The sequence below is a fragment of the Ursus americanus genome, chromosome 5 (genome assembly GCF_024610735.1).
Source record: "Ursus americanus isolate L20-20 chromosome 5, mUrsAme1.1.p, whole genome shotgun sequence".
NCBI lineage: Eukaryota > Metazoa > Chordata > Mammalia > Carnivora > Ursidae > Ursus > Ursus americanus.
In genome coordinates, this window is record NC_142131.1 from 62664949 (window position 1) to 62682375 (window position 17427).

Below are 17427 nucleotides of genomic sequence, written 5' to 3' on the forward strand. Positions count from 1 at the left end.
GAGAACTTCGAGATGTAGGTCAGCCGCACAAGCAGCCAAGTAGATTTAAATGATCGAGCTGCAAAGAAGACCGTGGACGTCAAGGCTGGTGAGCTTCCCTAACCGGCAATACTGCATACACATCGTCACATGTCAGTTCCAGGAGAGCAATGCCATCCTGACTCCGCAAGAAAGGACCCCTAAAAGCCTTGCATTTGGTGCCCACCTGATTCTGCCCTACTGCTTTTCCCTCCCTCTGATTTTAATCTGTATCCTTTAGATGTAATAAACAGTAATCATGAGCATAACAGCTTTTGGTGAATTTTGTGAGTTCTTAGCGAACCCAAAGTGGGTTGTTGGGACTTCTAAACTGGCGAGTGCTGTGACAAGTAAGGGTGGTCTCGTGGGGATTATTGCCTGACTATACAGCTGGCTAAATTTCCTGGCCCATAAAAAATGCCTACTTTTAAGATAATAAAAAAGTTTACAGAAACGTGAAGGAGGCTTTTTATTAAATCCTTTTATTTACACTGTATTTATGGACTTACTATAAAAGATGAGAAAATTAGCACTCATATTTCCTCCTCTCCTCCCACCCAATTCCCATCTTAGTTAGTGCTATAATTATTTTTATATTTTCAAGATTGATACTTCCATCCCATCTATAAACATAATTTGGAGAAGTTCAATCTTCTGTATTGAAATGGATTCAATCAAACATTTTAACTGAAGGTGATTCCTTCATTTCTAAAATCTGCTTTCTCTTCAGGTTGCCTTGACATTTCTACTGACTGACTTTTATAAAGAAGTACGACATTCCTATAAATACATGGGTATTATACTCTCTGGTTTCTTAAAATTTTGAGAACACCTCTTTGTTGCCTTTATACTCAGAGAACAACTCAGTCAGAAGTAAAATTCTTAGGTGAATACCTTCCTTCCTTTTTTTTTCCCCTGGCATTGAGTGTTTTGTTCTTGTTTTGAGAGATGCCTGAGATGATTCCCATCTTCACCCTATACTTTGTACAACCTTTGTTTTCTCCTTACAGTTCTTTAATTTATGTTCAGTAATTTCGCCAGCATATATTTTTTGGATGGTCATTCTGTACTAATTTTTCCCCCCTAGAACACAGTGTGTTCTTTTGCTCAAGATTGAAATCTTTAATTTAAGGAAGTTTTCCTCTATTAGGTTTCAAATCATTATTTTCTTTTTGATCTGCTTTTTTTTTTCCTGCAGGAACACCAATTAGCAGATGTCAGATGACTGTATATGTTTTCAAAATCTTTCTCTTTTATTTATATTCTTATTTGCTTATTCTTTTTATTGTGCTTGTGTGACTCCTTAATCCCATCCACCTTGCTCCCTAACGTTTACAGCCTGTAAGTGGTGTCCCTCTGCAATACTTTCATTCTTCCCTTTTCTTTTTTTCCTTTCAACTGAGTATGTCTACTTCCCGACTCCTTTTGTTGATTTATATTTCCCTTGCACTTTCCTCTCTTTTGAGCTCTTATTTCTTTTTTAAAGATTCTATTTATTTATCAGAGAGACAGAGGGAGAGAGAGCAAGAGCACAAGAAGAGGGAAGGGAAGGCAGAGGGAGAAGCAGGCTCCCCGCTGAGCAGGGAGCCCAATGCAGGACTCGATCCCAGGACCCTGGGATCACGACCTGAGCCAAAGGCAGACGCTTAACTGACTGAGCCACCCAGGTGTCCCGCTGAGCTCTTATTTTTAAAGAGAATATTACTGCAATTTTTGAACCTATGGGAAATTGTTATTCTAAACATTACCTGGTCATTTTATAGAGCTTATTATTTTGCTGTGTATGCGTGTTTTTTGTCAGCTACCTTTTATTAAGACTTATTTTCTCTCTCTTTTTTTTTTCAAGTTTTATTTCCTCTAGGGATTTCATGTTTGTTCCCCTCCTAATTATACTATGCCTGGGTGTAGAAAAGGAGAAGCCAGTCTGTAACTGTGACTTGGGTTTGTCTCTCAAATGCAGTCACCAAATTTTTTATAGTGTTTGCTCTGGGGGCTTATAGGGCACACGTATCCCTTTGGCTGCATGCATTTAAATGGTAAGTGCAGCACAATGACATTTGGGACCAGGAACTCTGTGCTGATGCCTCATCTTTTTCCTTCTTTATTAATATCCTATCTCTGTTTTGTCTCCGAGACAGTAAGTGGAAGCTTCCATTAGGTTTTAATTTTTTGAGAGACAGACTTACCAACTCTCCCCACATCATTATGAAACAGTTAATGGTCCAAATTTTTCTGATAACCTGCTATGTAACAAAACAGTAATATATGCATAGAATGAGAAAAGATAAAGTAGAATTCATATGATACCAGGTACAATTTTTTTCATTTCCAAACTGAAAAAAAAAAACTAAAATAAGTTGAAAATCAGAAGTTTTCCAAATAAGTTGGAGACAATCATGACTTCTTGCTTTATTGACAGTATTACAGTCAGACAGGGAATTTAAGATATTATAAAATTATAATGAAGTCAAGCCAGAATACAATTCTTCTTCATTGTGCTCCTGTTGGATAATTACCTGGGAATGACTCTGCTTCACTAAAGAGCTTTAATGTGAATACCAAATTGTTAATGGAACCATTGCAACAAGTTGAGAAAATTAACTGTAAGGAATGAAAAACTCAGTAATATCAACACTTACTTTCCCAAAATTACTTTTCAGAATGTAGGTGCTTTTTTTTCTTTTTTTTTTTTTTTTAGATTTTATGTATTTATTTGACAGAGAGAGAGACAGCCAGCGAGAGAGGGAACACAAGCAGGGGGAGTGGGAGAGGAAGAAGCAGGCTCCCAGCAGAAGAGCCTGATGCGGGGCTCGATCCCGGAACGCCGGGATCATGCCCTGAGCCGAAGGCAGACCATTAATGACTGCGCCACCCAGGTGCCCCTGTAGGTGCATTTCTGAGATGTCAATGAGACCCTGAAAATCCCAAAGAGTATATCATAAAAATAGTTTGCACCTTCTCAAGTTTCCAAATATCAAGAGAAATTTATACCAGCTTTGAATCTATTTCTTTACTTTTTAAAAGTTACATGTTTCTCTCTTCTGACGCTTCTCACTTAAATGTTTATTTTGTATTTCTTATTTTATGTTCTTGATTACTTTCTTATTTTTATTTTCTTTGCATTTACTTCAGTTGCTTTTTAATTAATCCCCAGAAATGGGTATTTGGCTCACAAATTTTCAGTCATTCTTAGGTAGGTTCAAAAAAAGTTTTGAAATACAATATTTTGATTTTGATTGAGCTCCAATTATTTTTTATTTTTTATTTTTATTTATCATTTTAGAGAGAGAGAGAAAGAGAGAGAGCAAGAGCACGAGCAGGGGGAGGAACAGAAGGGGAGAGACAGGGACAAGCAGAAGCAGACTTTCCGCTAAGCGTGGAGCCTAAGCATGGGCTCCGTCCCACAACTCAAGATCATGACTAAAGCCGAAATCAAGAATCAACTGGAGGCGCCACTCAGGTGCCCCACCTCTAATTATTTTTTAATTTCAATTATGATTTTTTGTTGACTCATGGAAATTTACAGATGTTTTATAACCCAATATATAGGAGGCGACCTACCTGTCATTAAAAAAAAATTATATCTGAGTTAATTAAACTGCCGTCAGAGAATAATCTATACTCAAGCCTCTGAAGTTTGCTGGAATTTGCTAAGTGGCCCCGTAATCTTTGTGAATGTTTCATTAGTGCTTGAACAGAATGGCTATTCTGCAGTTTTTAGATGTAGTATCCTACATGTGTCCATTAGTTCAAGTAATTTGTTTATTGCATATTCTATAACGTTGAAGGTTTTCTTTTGTTTGTTCTATTAAATACAGAAAGAGCTATAATGTAATATCCTACTATGATTCTGGAGTTGTTTATTTACACACATTGTGGTATCTAAATTTAGAGAGTACTTTCTTCACTTTCACTTTTATTCTTTAAAAAATATTGTTGAGTCTAAGCTGTATTTTGACAATTATTTTTTCCAGAGCTGTTCAAGACATTGTTCAATTTTTTGCCTTCCATGGTTGCTATTGAGAAAATCAGCTGGAAGTCTTTCACTCCTAGATAAGTGATTTTTTGGGCAGCTTTTAAGATTTTAGTGGTATCTTGGTTTATCAGAAACCTATACATAATTTTTGAGTGAGATAAAAGTGAAGTGTAAGCAGAAACACTAGATTGAAAAGACTCAGGAAAAATGGAAAGAGTCAAATGAACATGTATCAGAAACTTTGCTTGCTGTTTATACATCATATCGTTAAATTTGAAAACAGAACAAAACACTTAGGTATCATTATCCCCACATTATAGAGGAAAATATGGGAGATAGTTGAGATTTTTATAACCTATGGTTCACCTAGAGGCCATGACTTTATAGAAGTCCTTGACTTAAAAAAAGAAAAAAGAAAGGTGATCATATTTACCATAATTTACAAGCAGAAAGTCTAGAAGAGAGGTAAACTGACCTCAGTATGGTAAAGAAAATACTGTACTTACTTTGTAAAAGAAATTTGTTCTCCCAACGGATCCTATTTTCCCAGTGTGATTCATGAAACAAATGTTTCCTTCAGTAGCTCCATAAAGCTCACACATCTTAATATTTCCAAATCTGTCTAAAAATTCCCTCCAGACATCACTCCGTACACCATTTCCAACTGCCAAACGCACTCGATGATCCTTTTCTCCTTCTCTCTGTTGGAAGAAAAGATTTTACTTGTAACTTATCAATTCCAGTACTCCATTCTTTCTTTCATTACTATAACTTTAACGGCAAATATCCAGAAGTAAGTTGCACATATGCAATAATGGAAGTGAAGTAAAAGAAAAAAAATCATGATAAACTCTGTTGCAGAACCATGTCCAATAGTTAATGAAACTAACACTGGCCTAGAGTAATATGGCTTTTACTACCCCATATCTGGTAAAAGATCTTCCTACATTCCAGATTACGAAAGCCTTATTTTTGGTAGAGATCAGGTAAGGAAGAAAGCATATTTCAGGAAAAAAAGCACTACTTAAAAAAAAAAATATATATATATATATAAAATGTACTTGAGTTTGTACTCTCACCTCTACTACTTATTATCTATATAATTTTGAACAAAAGGTTGAACACTATTCTGATTCTCAGTTTATTCACCCGTAAAACTGCGAATACCTCTTTCACCTATATACTGCATATACAGGTAAACCCAGGGCCTGGCATATGGTAAACAGTACACTGAGGTCATCTAATCCCTGCAGTATTTGACTTGCAAATATTATGACAACTGCTTGTAAAGATTATTTTTGAACATGCAATATTCTCACATTTTTTCTTCTGATTCATACTTTGGAATTGAAAGAAAAAATAAAACTATATTTTACTCTACATTCAACAGGCACTACGTTAAGTAACATGAATTATACACAGATCAAAAATGAGAACCTCACACCTGTTAGAATGGGTATTTTTAAAAAAGATAAGAAATGACAAGTGTTGGCAAGGATGTGGAGGAAAGGGAACCCTTGTGCAAAGGGTGGGAACGTGAATTGGGACAGCCACTGTGGAAAACAGAATAGAGGTTCCTCCAAAAATTAAAAATAAAACTCCCATATGATCCAGCAATTCCACTTCTGGGCACTGATGTGAAGGATAGGTGGAAAAGATATATGTACCCCCATGTTCACTGCAGCATGATTTATAGTAGCCAGGACACAGAAACAACCTAAGTGCCCACTAACAGATGAATGGATAAGGAAATTGTAGTGTACACACACACACACACACACACACACACACACACACACGGGGATATTATTCAGCCAAGAAAAGGGAAATATTGCCATCTGCCACCACACAGATAGACCTTGAAGGCATTATGCTTAGTGAAATAAATCAGATAGAGAAAGACAAAGACCACGTGATCTGATTTACATGTGAAATCTAAGAACAAAAGCAAAAACAACCCCCCCCCCCAATCCCCAATCCAAAGCACACAGATCTAGAGAACAGAGGCAGGGAGTAGGGAGAGGGTGAAATGGATGAAGGGGATCAAAAGGTACAAACTTCCAGATATAAAACACAATGAGTAAGTCTTGGGAATGCTACATACAGCACGGTGAGTACAGTTAAAAATACTGGGCTGGATATCTCAAAGTTGCTAAGAGAGTAAATCTTAAAAGTTTCGCTACAAGAAAGAAATTTGTAAGTATGTGTGATGTTGGACGTTAACTAGACTTATTTTGGTGATCATTTTGCAATATATAAAAATATCAACTCATTATGTTGTACACCTAGGACTTATATAATGTTAAATGTCAGTTAGGCCTTACCAAAAAAATTACAGTAAGAATATTCTATCAATTAGAGTAAGAATATACTGTCAGTACAGTTCTGATAAATCCATGATTCCCTCTGAGCTACTCCCAACTTCACCAAAGGTAATTATAAGATTAACAAGAAATAATAATATATCAACAACAATAAAAGAGAAATCAATGTCCCTGACACTTACAATGAAAAATGATCAACTGAGCACATTCTTTATCTCAGTTCCATCTCAGTCTTAAAGGAAAGATTTTTACCTATTAACTCTCAAGAACAAAGGGAATGTGAGTGCAAGGTCATTTTGGAAACTGGAAAGTAAATAGGTGACAGCCATGTGACTAAGCAGAGTGGGAAAGGCTGGCATCAAAGCCTGAGGTGGGGACACAGTAAAGGCTCTGAGGTGTTATGGAAGCACCAAAAAGAATGAGAAAGGCAGAAGGCTTGGCTGAAAATGTTTAAGAAGCCCCTGCACCTTTACATACTTCAACAGAGACAATGCATCTGGGCATCTGCCCTTGCTACACATTAGCCAAATGCTGGAGACTAACTCTCTGGAGAAGTCATCCAGACAGACACCAGGGTGGGGTTGAGGAATCTACTGAAAACAGTAGCGTTACATAAAAGTATGGATACTAAATGGTGAGATCATTAAACTCTTCTGCTCTGATCTCAGAGAAAACTAATCTATAGTGAGAGAAATCAGAATACTGTTCACATTTGGTGGGACAATGACTGATTATTGAAGCTATCCAGGGGGGTGGTCTTCAAGAAAAAAATAAATGAAATTACTCAAAAATAGTCCAAGTCCTGGGATGCCTGGGTGACTCAGTTGGTTAAGCCTCTGACTTCGGCTCAGGTCAAAATCCCAGGGTCCTGGGATCAAGTCCCTGATCCAGCTACTTGCTTGGGCGGGGCCTGCTTCTCCCTCTACTGCTGCCTGCCCCTCCCCCTGCTCATGCTCGCTCTCTCTCTGACAAGTGGATAAATAAAATCTTTAAAAACATAAAAATAATAAAAATACTCCAAGTGCTGTTAAATCATAAAGAGAATTTCCAGCTGCGATGGAGAGTTTGAGAGTACTTTGATACTAATTCATTTAGATCCTAATTCATTAGGTATTTAGAGAGCTAAATTTTTAAAAAGGCAATTACTAGAAACGAAAAGTTGAAAAAAATCAAATTGTAATCATATTTTAATTACAAGATGTGCCTCCACTGTGAGTAAAATGTACATATTATAGTTTCTTTAGAATAACTGAAAAAACTGATTATCAACATATTTTTAGATGATCATAATTATATTGGTGCCAAAGAGGGAGAAGAAATATATGTATGTGAATATGTGAGTAGGAAGCCAGGTAGATGACAATTAAAACTGAAAAATCAAGGAATAGTAACATACATATTTTATTGAGAAATACGTGACTATATAACAACCAAAAATATCTTAAAATAATGAGGGGTGTTTACCTCTAGGGATCAGGTTTTGATAGCAGGGGGTTACTGTTTATCTTGAGAGTATTACTTGATTTTTTTAAACTATAGAAGTCTTTATTTGATAAAATAAAAATTACAATCAAAAAATAAAATAGGGAAGCAAGAATGTGGATATATCGAAAATAAGACTCCAGGGGCCCCTGGGTGGCTCAGTCGTTAAGCGTCTGCCTTCGGCTCAGGTCATGATCCCAGTGTTCTGGGATCGAGCCCCGCATTGGGCTACCTGCTCAGCGAGAAGCCTGCTTCTCCCTCTCCCACTCCCCCTGCTTGTGTTCCCTCTCTTGCCGCCTTGCTCTCTGTCAAATAAATAAATAAAATCTTAAAAAAAAAAAAGAAAAGAAAAAATAAGACTCCAACTTGCTGATTTCCTTAGCCACATCAATAGGGTTGAAGGTAAACATTCTGCAGACAGAGACAAAAACTCAGACACAGCTCCTTCCAAGACAGAGGAGCAGTTCTATACTGGTTTCCACCTCCCATGGGCATGTTGGATATTGCCTACCTGCCATGGAACTCGTTCTTGGATTTTCTGCTGCCATTTTTCTGTACAAAACGGTAGTGCTGCAAATCTTAGGATTTATTCTGCTTGAACAGAGAACAATCCTTTATATAGTATAACTCTTGGATGCTTTCCAGGTCAGAGATGAGTCTCAGCAAGTATCATTATTTTAAAAATGTGTTGGCACACTCCAGAAAACAGTAGGAAGGTTGTTTATAAACCGAATTCCATAGACTTTAACCTGTCTGTGCTACAGCTATACAAGCTTACTAAATAAGGATAAATATTCATCCAAAAATGATTCAGTTGATAGAGAAAAGCAAATTATCAATATTAGGGTAAGGCTTTTGCCTAAAAATATCAAAGCCACTTATTTAACTCACAAGGTATCTTTATTCTATGGTCTTCTCTTTTATTTTGCTTTTTAAATTTAGTTATTTATTCTAGAGAGAGAGAGGGAGCACACATGGGGGGAGGGTGAGAATCCTCAAGCAGAGTCCCTGCTGAGCACGGATTCCACTATGGGGATACATCTCAGAACCCTGAGATCATGAATTGAGCCTAAATCCAGAGTCAGACGCTTAACTGACGGAGCCACCCAGGCACCACTAGTCTTCCCTTTTAATACAAACCCAGAAGATTATGCTTTGAGGGGTATGAGAAGAGATGAACTGATTCATTACTTACTGTTATGGGGGAAAAAGAGAAGGTATATTTCTTCTGATTTTGAAATGCATGCACATCATAGAAAATTTGGAAAGCATAGGAAAGTTTAAAAAGGAATTTAAAAATCTGTAATCCTACTACACCAACATTATTTTTATATATTCATGTATATCCATGAAAAGTTACAATCACACTGTATAGAGTTATATATTCTACTTTATTAATAAGATAATATATTCTGAACATTATCCTAAGGTTTTAGCTCTGATGCTTCAAAAACATGATTTTTCATGTTTATATGACTATCATATCATTATATTACAATTGATCTACCTATTTTTGGATAGCCACCTTGTTTTTAAATATTCACCCATATAAATAAAACTGAGACACTATCTTGTCTATAAATCTTTGCAGCTCATTTGGACAGAGTCCTAAACGAACCTAACAGTTACCAATTTTTTTGACTTTGTTATCAAAATTGTTGTATAAAAAGGCTTTGTACATCATGCCTCCTCAATGTACTAGAACTAAGAATTCATTTAATTTAAAATGTTAACTTGATAAGAAAATGTGGAATAAGCTTTTATTGGATTTAATTTATTTTCTTTGATTTTAGGCAAGTTGAATTCTTGTCACATAATAATATAAGTTTAACACTTAGTTTTAATAGTTAACAGAATTTGTTTCCTTTTAATTTAATTTTTATTTTTAATATTTGTATTCAGCATTTATTTTTATAATATATTATTCTTCTTTTGTTAATATTCCTACTCAATTTGTGATTAAAAATCTCCTTTTCCATCCAACATCAAAAAAAAAGTCAACAGACTATCTTCTTCCTTACATTTAACAATTATATTCATCTAGAATAAGCTTTGTGAGAAAAGTGTAACTTTTAAAAATTCATGTAATGATTTGTCTCATTTAAGGCCAATTCAGATTTCATGAAAATTTGGTTTACAATTTATTCACTTGTACTTATCCAAAGACTTGGAAATAGAAGGTCGTCAGTTAATAAAAGTCTAAAATTTTACAAACATCTTTAAACTGATTCAGTAAGTACATGCACACAAAACACTTTTAAACCATTCTCTAAAATCGTCCTTTAAAAGATAACTGAGAATCAAAACCTAAGCACTCCTGAAAGAATGAAATATCAATGACATAATGGATGTGAGTGATGTAAATTATAGTTGTTTCACAGTTTCCTGAGATAATTATCTAAAGTTGTCAATGGCATCATTCAGATTTGTGTTTCCTTGATTCAAACCATGAGCCAGGAAGTATATATAAATGAAAATAATATGATTCCTTTGTTTATAACAACAATGTAAAAATTCTATAAAACCTGTAGCAAGCACAAAAGATAGTTATTTTTGGCATACACACACCCATATGTATATACATATGTGGAAAAAGGGAAAGAGAGAGAAATAAAAGTTTTAAAAAGTAGTTTGCACAGGAATGGAAATCTTACCTAAAACGTATATACAAGAAGATGTTACCATAAGGTCTAAATTGAGGGTTAGCAAACTCTAGCTTATAGGGGCCAAATTCAGCCTACCTCCTGTTTTTGAATAAAGTTTTATTAGAACACCATCACACCAATTTATGTGGACTGTCTACTGCTGTTTTTGTAATACAGAGGCAGCATTAAATACCTGTGACAGAGAAAGCATGATCCACAAAGCCTGAAATAATTTACTAATCTGTGCTTTTTTTTGCTGGCCTTTGCCCTAACTTGTAAAGAAAGTAAAAAAAGCAACAACTTCTTAATATTAGGACAAGTCAAACACCACCTGGTTAACTGGATGATATGCTGGTCCTACAAATACTCATTCATTAGAATTCTTCTTCCAGAGTTCCATGGACGCTCATTTTATGTTTCTGTCTCAAGATGGGCTTTATGTCACTGCAAACAACTGGGGACTGGTTTTATTTGTAAAGTGGGTGAGCAGCATCTCATGCACATTGAGCATAGTGGTAGGTGGGCAAAATATTGGTCAGATGAATCTTTTTAAAGACTTCCCAGCTGGTGATGTCGTGAAGCTGCGGGAGAGGACAGGAAGCCAGGGGAGAGCATCAACCAGCGCCTGATGTAATAACTACATACCCTGGTACCAACTGGCATGACGGACTGGGAGGCTGGCAGGGGTAAGGAAGTAGAAGAGGAGGGTCAGCAGAATGGCAAACTTAAGAAAGAAAACATACTCAGGATTGGCAAAAGGAGCTTCAAAAAGTGACCCTGGAATATATGGAAATTGGGAGGTGGACCTGAGGGTTGCTAATTATATTTGGTTTGATATGTGTCCATTTTGAAATTGTTCAGAAACTAGTGGTACATCATCTAAAATACAACCAAATTTTCACAACTCCCACCTACAGTTTAAAAAAATCCCCTTCGGGGTGCCTGAGGTGTCGCCTGAACGTCCGACTCTTGATCTAGGCTCTGGTCTTGATCTCACAGTCGTGAGTTCGAGCCCCTTGTTGGGTACCATGCTGGGTGTGAAACCCACTTAAAAAAAAAAAAATCCCCTTAGCCATCCATAAGTTCCTCCAAACGTTCTTAGAACAAATTCCTATTACTTCTAATTCTCCCTGAGGCATGAACATACTGCCTAAATATCACTAGATACCTAAGCTGTACTGGGAATGGAATGAGGAGAACATGAGATGAGTGAAAGAATACATAACACCTACATAAAGAAATGCAGAAGAGAAAGAAGACACAGATTGACAAAGAACAAGAGATGAGAGAGATAAAGAGATGAGGAGAGAGAGACTACGTGAGAGACCAGCAGAGACACACGGAGAGCAGGAAAGACAGTGAAAGTGAAAGAAAGTGAGAGAGACCCACAGAGCAAGGTGGGGGGGGAAGTATAAACAAAACAGAGAGAGGGACAAAGAGTGAAATAGAGATCCATGATAACAAAGTCAGAGACTGACATATTCAGAGGCAGAGAGAGACACACACTGTGAGCGAAACACTGAGAAATTCCAAGTGATGCAAGGAGACATTTGCACCCACTTATATACGGATGCGATGTGAGACACATTCACAGAGACATAGAGAAACCCATGCAGGAGTGAGATACAGAGATACAGAGATACAGAGACAAATACAGAGATCTCAAGGTCTTGGGTTTCAACAGAGCCGTTTCCCTTTGCCTTTCAGTACCATGTACCCATACCAACTTAGACATACCATGTCCACACCAGTACAGGAGTCACGTCCCGTGGACCGGGGCTCTTGTTTTGTCAAAGCGTTCTCAAAGGAGGCGCTGTTTTCCAGCAGTGTCTGTTGAGCTGCGAGATGCCAGGCAGGGCATGAACTACAGCTCACTCCTACCGAGTCATATATTTACTTATTCCTTTGCTGAAATGCATGCCTCTAGCAATTCCCTTCTAGAAACAAAGTCTTTTTCTTCCAGAATATGGGCTTAATCTTACCCAGAAAATCTAAAACACACCCAAGCTAAATGCTTCTTTATAGGACTATGAAAAGGGAAAGTCTGAAGGTTCTGCTTACATACAGGTAATTTTTATATCAACCTTGATTTCTCAGAAACAAAGCGTGTTTGTTGATAGATGGAGACACAGGAAAGAAATATAAATTAACAGTAAGAACAAAGGGGCAAATCATTTCTGCCTTCAGCCTCGGGTAACTAGCAGCTTAATGTACAAAACAAAAGGATGGTCTAATTCCTGAAGGATCATCTGAAGTTTATAACAACACATGCGGGGGCTTATGATTCTTCCATCTTGATTCTATTTAACCTAAGACCTCTTTTTTCTAAAACCCACTGATAATTACACATGCACGTGCGTCACACCAACACACTCCACGGAATAAGAATAGCCATATTCCAGCAGTTTGCTCCCTTCACAGACACTCCAATATTATACATTGAAAAAAATGAAGGCAGCAAGCCAACTGGGTATCACAGAATGGGTTCAAAGTAACACTAAATGCAAACAGACTGTCAGGGAGTCCTGGGGCCAAAACAACAAACAAAAAAACAAAAAACAAACCAAAAAAACCTTTCTTCTACTCAAGCGGGAAAGGAATGGTCAGGGGACAGGGTGGAGACCTCTTCTGAAAATGGACCGGAGAGTATTTAAAGGAAGAGACCTGCACTGCTAACTTGGTGCGAGCCCCAGCGGCCCCTAAAAGTCTTTGCCACACGACCTCTCCAGCCTGAGTTTGGGCAGGCCATGGTTTCAGAGATGGCAGCCCTCAGTTCAACAAACCATTTTAAGGCATAAATAATAGCTTGAAAAGAGCTCTGTGATCTCAAGTATTACAGCAGAAAGCAACCTCACTGTCGGCTTATTTCAAACTCACTTTTTAAATATAATAGTAAGAAGGACTGCCATGTACAGACCACTTCTTCTGAACAGGTGTTTTCTATCCTGGCAGCACGCTGGGGAACTCAGGGTGGAAGGAAAGCCATGTTGCAGACCAGGGAAAATTCCAAATTGCCTTGTTTGAGAAAGGTTGGCTCCAAGAGTCTATGCAAGACTTGCCTTAAACCTGAATGACAGTGCTAACTCAGCTAAAAAAAAGGGGGGGGAGGGGGCTGTGTAGACATAAAGGGAGGTTGATCTGGAAACAGGAAAAGGGTCACCTGAGCCACAACTAACATGACTTATTAATGAAATGTTCTGAAAAGTGCAGGGGTCCATGACCAATTTCTGCTGTGAGCTGGACGCAGCAACGGTCTGACTCCCTCCTGCAAGGATGCAAACTTTTGATTTATCCAGAATCACTCCACGAGCACTGTCCTCCCCAGGACTGTGACTTGCTGCTTATAACGGAGCTTACCATGCAGGTCTGGGACCAGTGAAAGACTGCTGATCCGGGGCACACAGGTATCCTAGCAATGAGGCTCATTATGTTTGTTACTTTTTAAAAAAAATTACAAATTTTTATCGAGCACCTGTTATGGGTCAGGTACCATTGTGAGTACTGAGGGTATAACTATAGCTGAAGAAGATAAACTCCCTGCTTTCCTGGAAGCAGGAAATAACAGTGAAAGGGGGAGATTTAGAGAGAATAAGGAACAATTACATATAAATTCTGCAATAGGGTAATAGGTTCTGTGAAGAAAAATAAAGCAGTGAAAGAAGACTATGAGATAAACATTGTAATAGAGTCTGACTTCATTCTTGATGTCTGACTGTTGATAGCTTTCAGCTCCAACACACCCTTTCTTCCGCTGCCCCATGTCTGGCCAAGCTGATGAGAACATCCAGTGCTCCTTCCATCCGCAGCAACAGGAAGTTCAAAGTACACAAGCAGCCCCGCGTGCTCAAGACCATTTGCCCCGGTGCCTCTTTCTTGTCACAATAAAAGCTGAACCCGTCTCTTTCCCTGGCTTTCTGAAGCCATTTTTGGATATGCCTGGGAGCCTATCCTGCTCTCCCCAGAAAGCCCCATTATATGAGTAATAAACCTGTTCACATTCTCTTGGTGAATGTATGGTATTTTAAGTCTTCACATCTGTACCAAATTTCGGTATGGGGCCATCTGAGTTGCTAAGGTGACCACACCACACATCAGTAGGACTTGTGGTCAGAGAAGCCCTCTCTAGCGAGGTGGGATGTGGATGGGCTAGGGACAGAACCATGCAAATATCTGAGGGAACATTCAAGGGGAGAGAACGGAGAGTCTGGGTATACTGAAGGAAAGGCAAGGAGGCCAGCAAAACTGTGGTGGCATAACCAAGGAGAGAGCACAGGTGTGGCAGGGAGGTGGGGGAGGAGCGGAGATGCCAGCAGGGGAAGCAGACCGCACACAGCTGTGTGGTCCACCCTAAAGGAATTTGGATTTTCTTCCAAGTTAACCATCAGAGGGATTCTAATAGTGAAGTAACACAACTTGACTTCCATTTTAACGGAATCATTCCAACTGCTATGCAAGAATAGAGTAGAAGGGGACAAAAGTGGAGTGAAGAGGAAGCTGGAGGTAAACTATCAGGAGGAGCTCGAGCTGGCTCAGATGAGAGCAGCAGGAAGGCGGTAAAGTGAGGTTTGGTTCCGGATGCATCTGAAGGTCGAATCTGCAGGGGTTGCTCATGGATTAGACAGGGCGCGAGGGAAAGAGAAGCTCCAAAGGTGATTCCAAGGATCTGTGTGGCTGAGCACCTGAATGGGGCAAGAAGCGAATGTTAATGGAAGAGGTGGTGAAAAAGGTGAGCTTTGGCCATTTTTGAGATCAGATGCCAATTAGATTTCTAATTGGAGATGTTAAGTAGAAGGCAGATACCCAAAACCTGAAATCAAGGGAGAAGACACAGCTGGAGAAACACACTTGAGAGTTAAGTTGTGGATGGTATTTGTAGCCAGAAAAATATCCAGGAATGAGAGTAGAGAGAAGAAAGGTTTGATTGTGAGCGGTGGGCACTGTAACATTTACAGGTCAGGAAGATTAAGGAAGACCCAGCAATGGTGACGTTTTAAAGCTACCAACTGGCACTCTTGGGCTTGGTACTATCTGAGTCTACTCTAAAGACCTATATTGATAAAGGGAGATCTGAACCTTGAACGATCTTCAACGTTGGCATATTTGCTGTGATAACAAAAACCATCTTACGAGGACCATCTTACGAGGTCTCTTCCAGAGTGCCCCTCACCATCGTGGTTAATCTGTTTCCATGTGAATTTCTGTACTTAACTTAACCCTTACATCAACCCCGGACATAACTGTTACTACACTCATTCTATAGATGAAAAAACTGAGCTGGGGGCTGCTCAGAAAAGATAAATTGCCCAACATCACAGAGCTTTCGAGACACGGAAGTTAGGCTTGAATTTCAAGCTCCCTGACTCCAAGGGGCAAAGAAATGAAATGACTTGCCTGATGTGACACATTGAATTAATGGAAAGGCTGGAAATAGATCCCTGATATGTTTAATATAAAGTTATTGTTATTTTTTTCCACTGGGAATAAAATGATCACTTGGAAAATTCTGGTCATTTATCATTTGCTGAAGATCCTTGTGCTTGCACCCTGAAGGGCAAAGACTGGCCATTTCTTCCTTGATTTTATATGTCCATAGCAAGGACGTCAGGAACACTATTAAAGGAATAGGCAATGTGAAAATTTGCAAATAAATAATAAAACCATCCTGGAGGTAAATTTAAAATTGTTAAATCAATTTGGACTGTAGAAAATACCTCACCCACACACCACATTGACAGTGAAAACAGTATATAACCGAAGAGGAAACAGGCATTATATCTTCAGGATTTTTAATTTTATATTCCTGTTTCTAGTGTTTTTATTTGTGAAAAGTATTATGTTATAAAGTTATTACTATTTTAACATTTTAAAGTTTTACTTTGAAATTACCATGTTGTATTTAAACTGGCTTTTATGATTATTATTTTATTTATTTAATTATTTTTTAGAGAGAGAGACAGAGTGCCTGCGCACAAGGGGGGTGGTGAGGTGGGGGAGAGGGAGAGGAGAGAGAGAATCCTAAGCAGGCTCCAAGCTCAGTGCAGAGCCGGAGGCAGGGCTCCATCTCACGTCCCTGAGGTCATGACCTGAGCCCAAATCAAGAGTCAGACGCTTTACCGACGGAGACATCCAGGAGCCCCTAAACTGGCTTTTATAATTAAAGTATGATCTTTATTAGTCAAAGACCAATTATTTTCAACACTCACAAAAATTACTCTAATTTTACAATGACATTTGCAGAAAACATTACCACATTCTGTTTAAAAATAAATTCCTTCCATTTATATTGGGCTTCCCAGTTTAGATTTTTTCATGTATGTCTCATAATTGGATTATGAGAAGCAAGGGGCAAATGAGGATAAGTGGGTGTTGCCACCTATTTTATATAATGATGGGAACTATGGTTCAAAGAGAAGTGACCAGCAGAAAGTCATACAATAAGAGTCTGAAATTGAACATGTGTCTTTTGATTCCATAGTCAATGCACTACCTGATGACTTTCTGCATAAAATTGGAAATTTTTAAAATTTATTTGAGAGAGAGAGGGAGAGAGAGAACAGTATACACATGCACGAGTGGGAGGAGGGGGCAGAAGGAGAGGGAGAAAATTTCAAGCAGACTTCCCGACGCTCCTGGAGCCCAAGGCAGGGCTTGATCCCAGGACCCTGAGATCATGACCTGAGCCAAAATCAAGAGTCTGATGCTTAACTGACTGGGTCACCCAGGTGCCCCTATTTGTTGGGAAATTTAATAAATAAGAGATATTTGTATTCTTAATGGAAATCATAGCATGAACGGTACAAGCAGATAGACAGAAAAAGATATGTATATTTTATATGCATCACTACCCATGAAATATGAATCATTAAATATTAAAATTAGCACTTATTAAAACCCTTTAATAATATACACAGTCTAAAACACCTCAAAATATTCATTAATTCCCTGCTAATTCTACTAGCATTTAGGTAGCTTGTAGTTATTT

General features: G+C 38.2%; 1 protein-coding gene across 8 annotated transcripts in view; it reads right to left on the reverse strand.

The window, feature by feature from the left end:
• SLC27A6 (solute carrier family 27 member 6) overlaps positions 1-17427 on the reverse strand; it is an 89921-nt gene that overhangs the window by 38128 nt on the left and 34366 nt on the right. For all 8 annotated transcript variants that reach the window (XM_087862330.1, XM_087862331.1, XM_087862328.1 and 5 more), the window contains exon 5: positions 4501-4695. In XM_087862330.1, coding sequence (XP_087718456.1) covers positions 4501-4695 — 195 coding nt within the window. The remainder of the gene's footprint in view (positions 1-4500; positions 4696-17427) is intronic.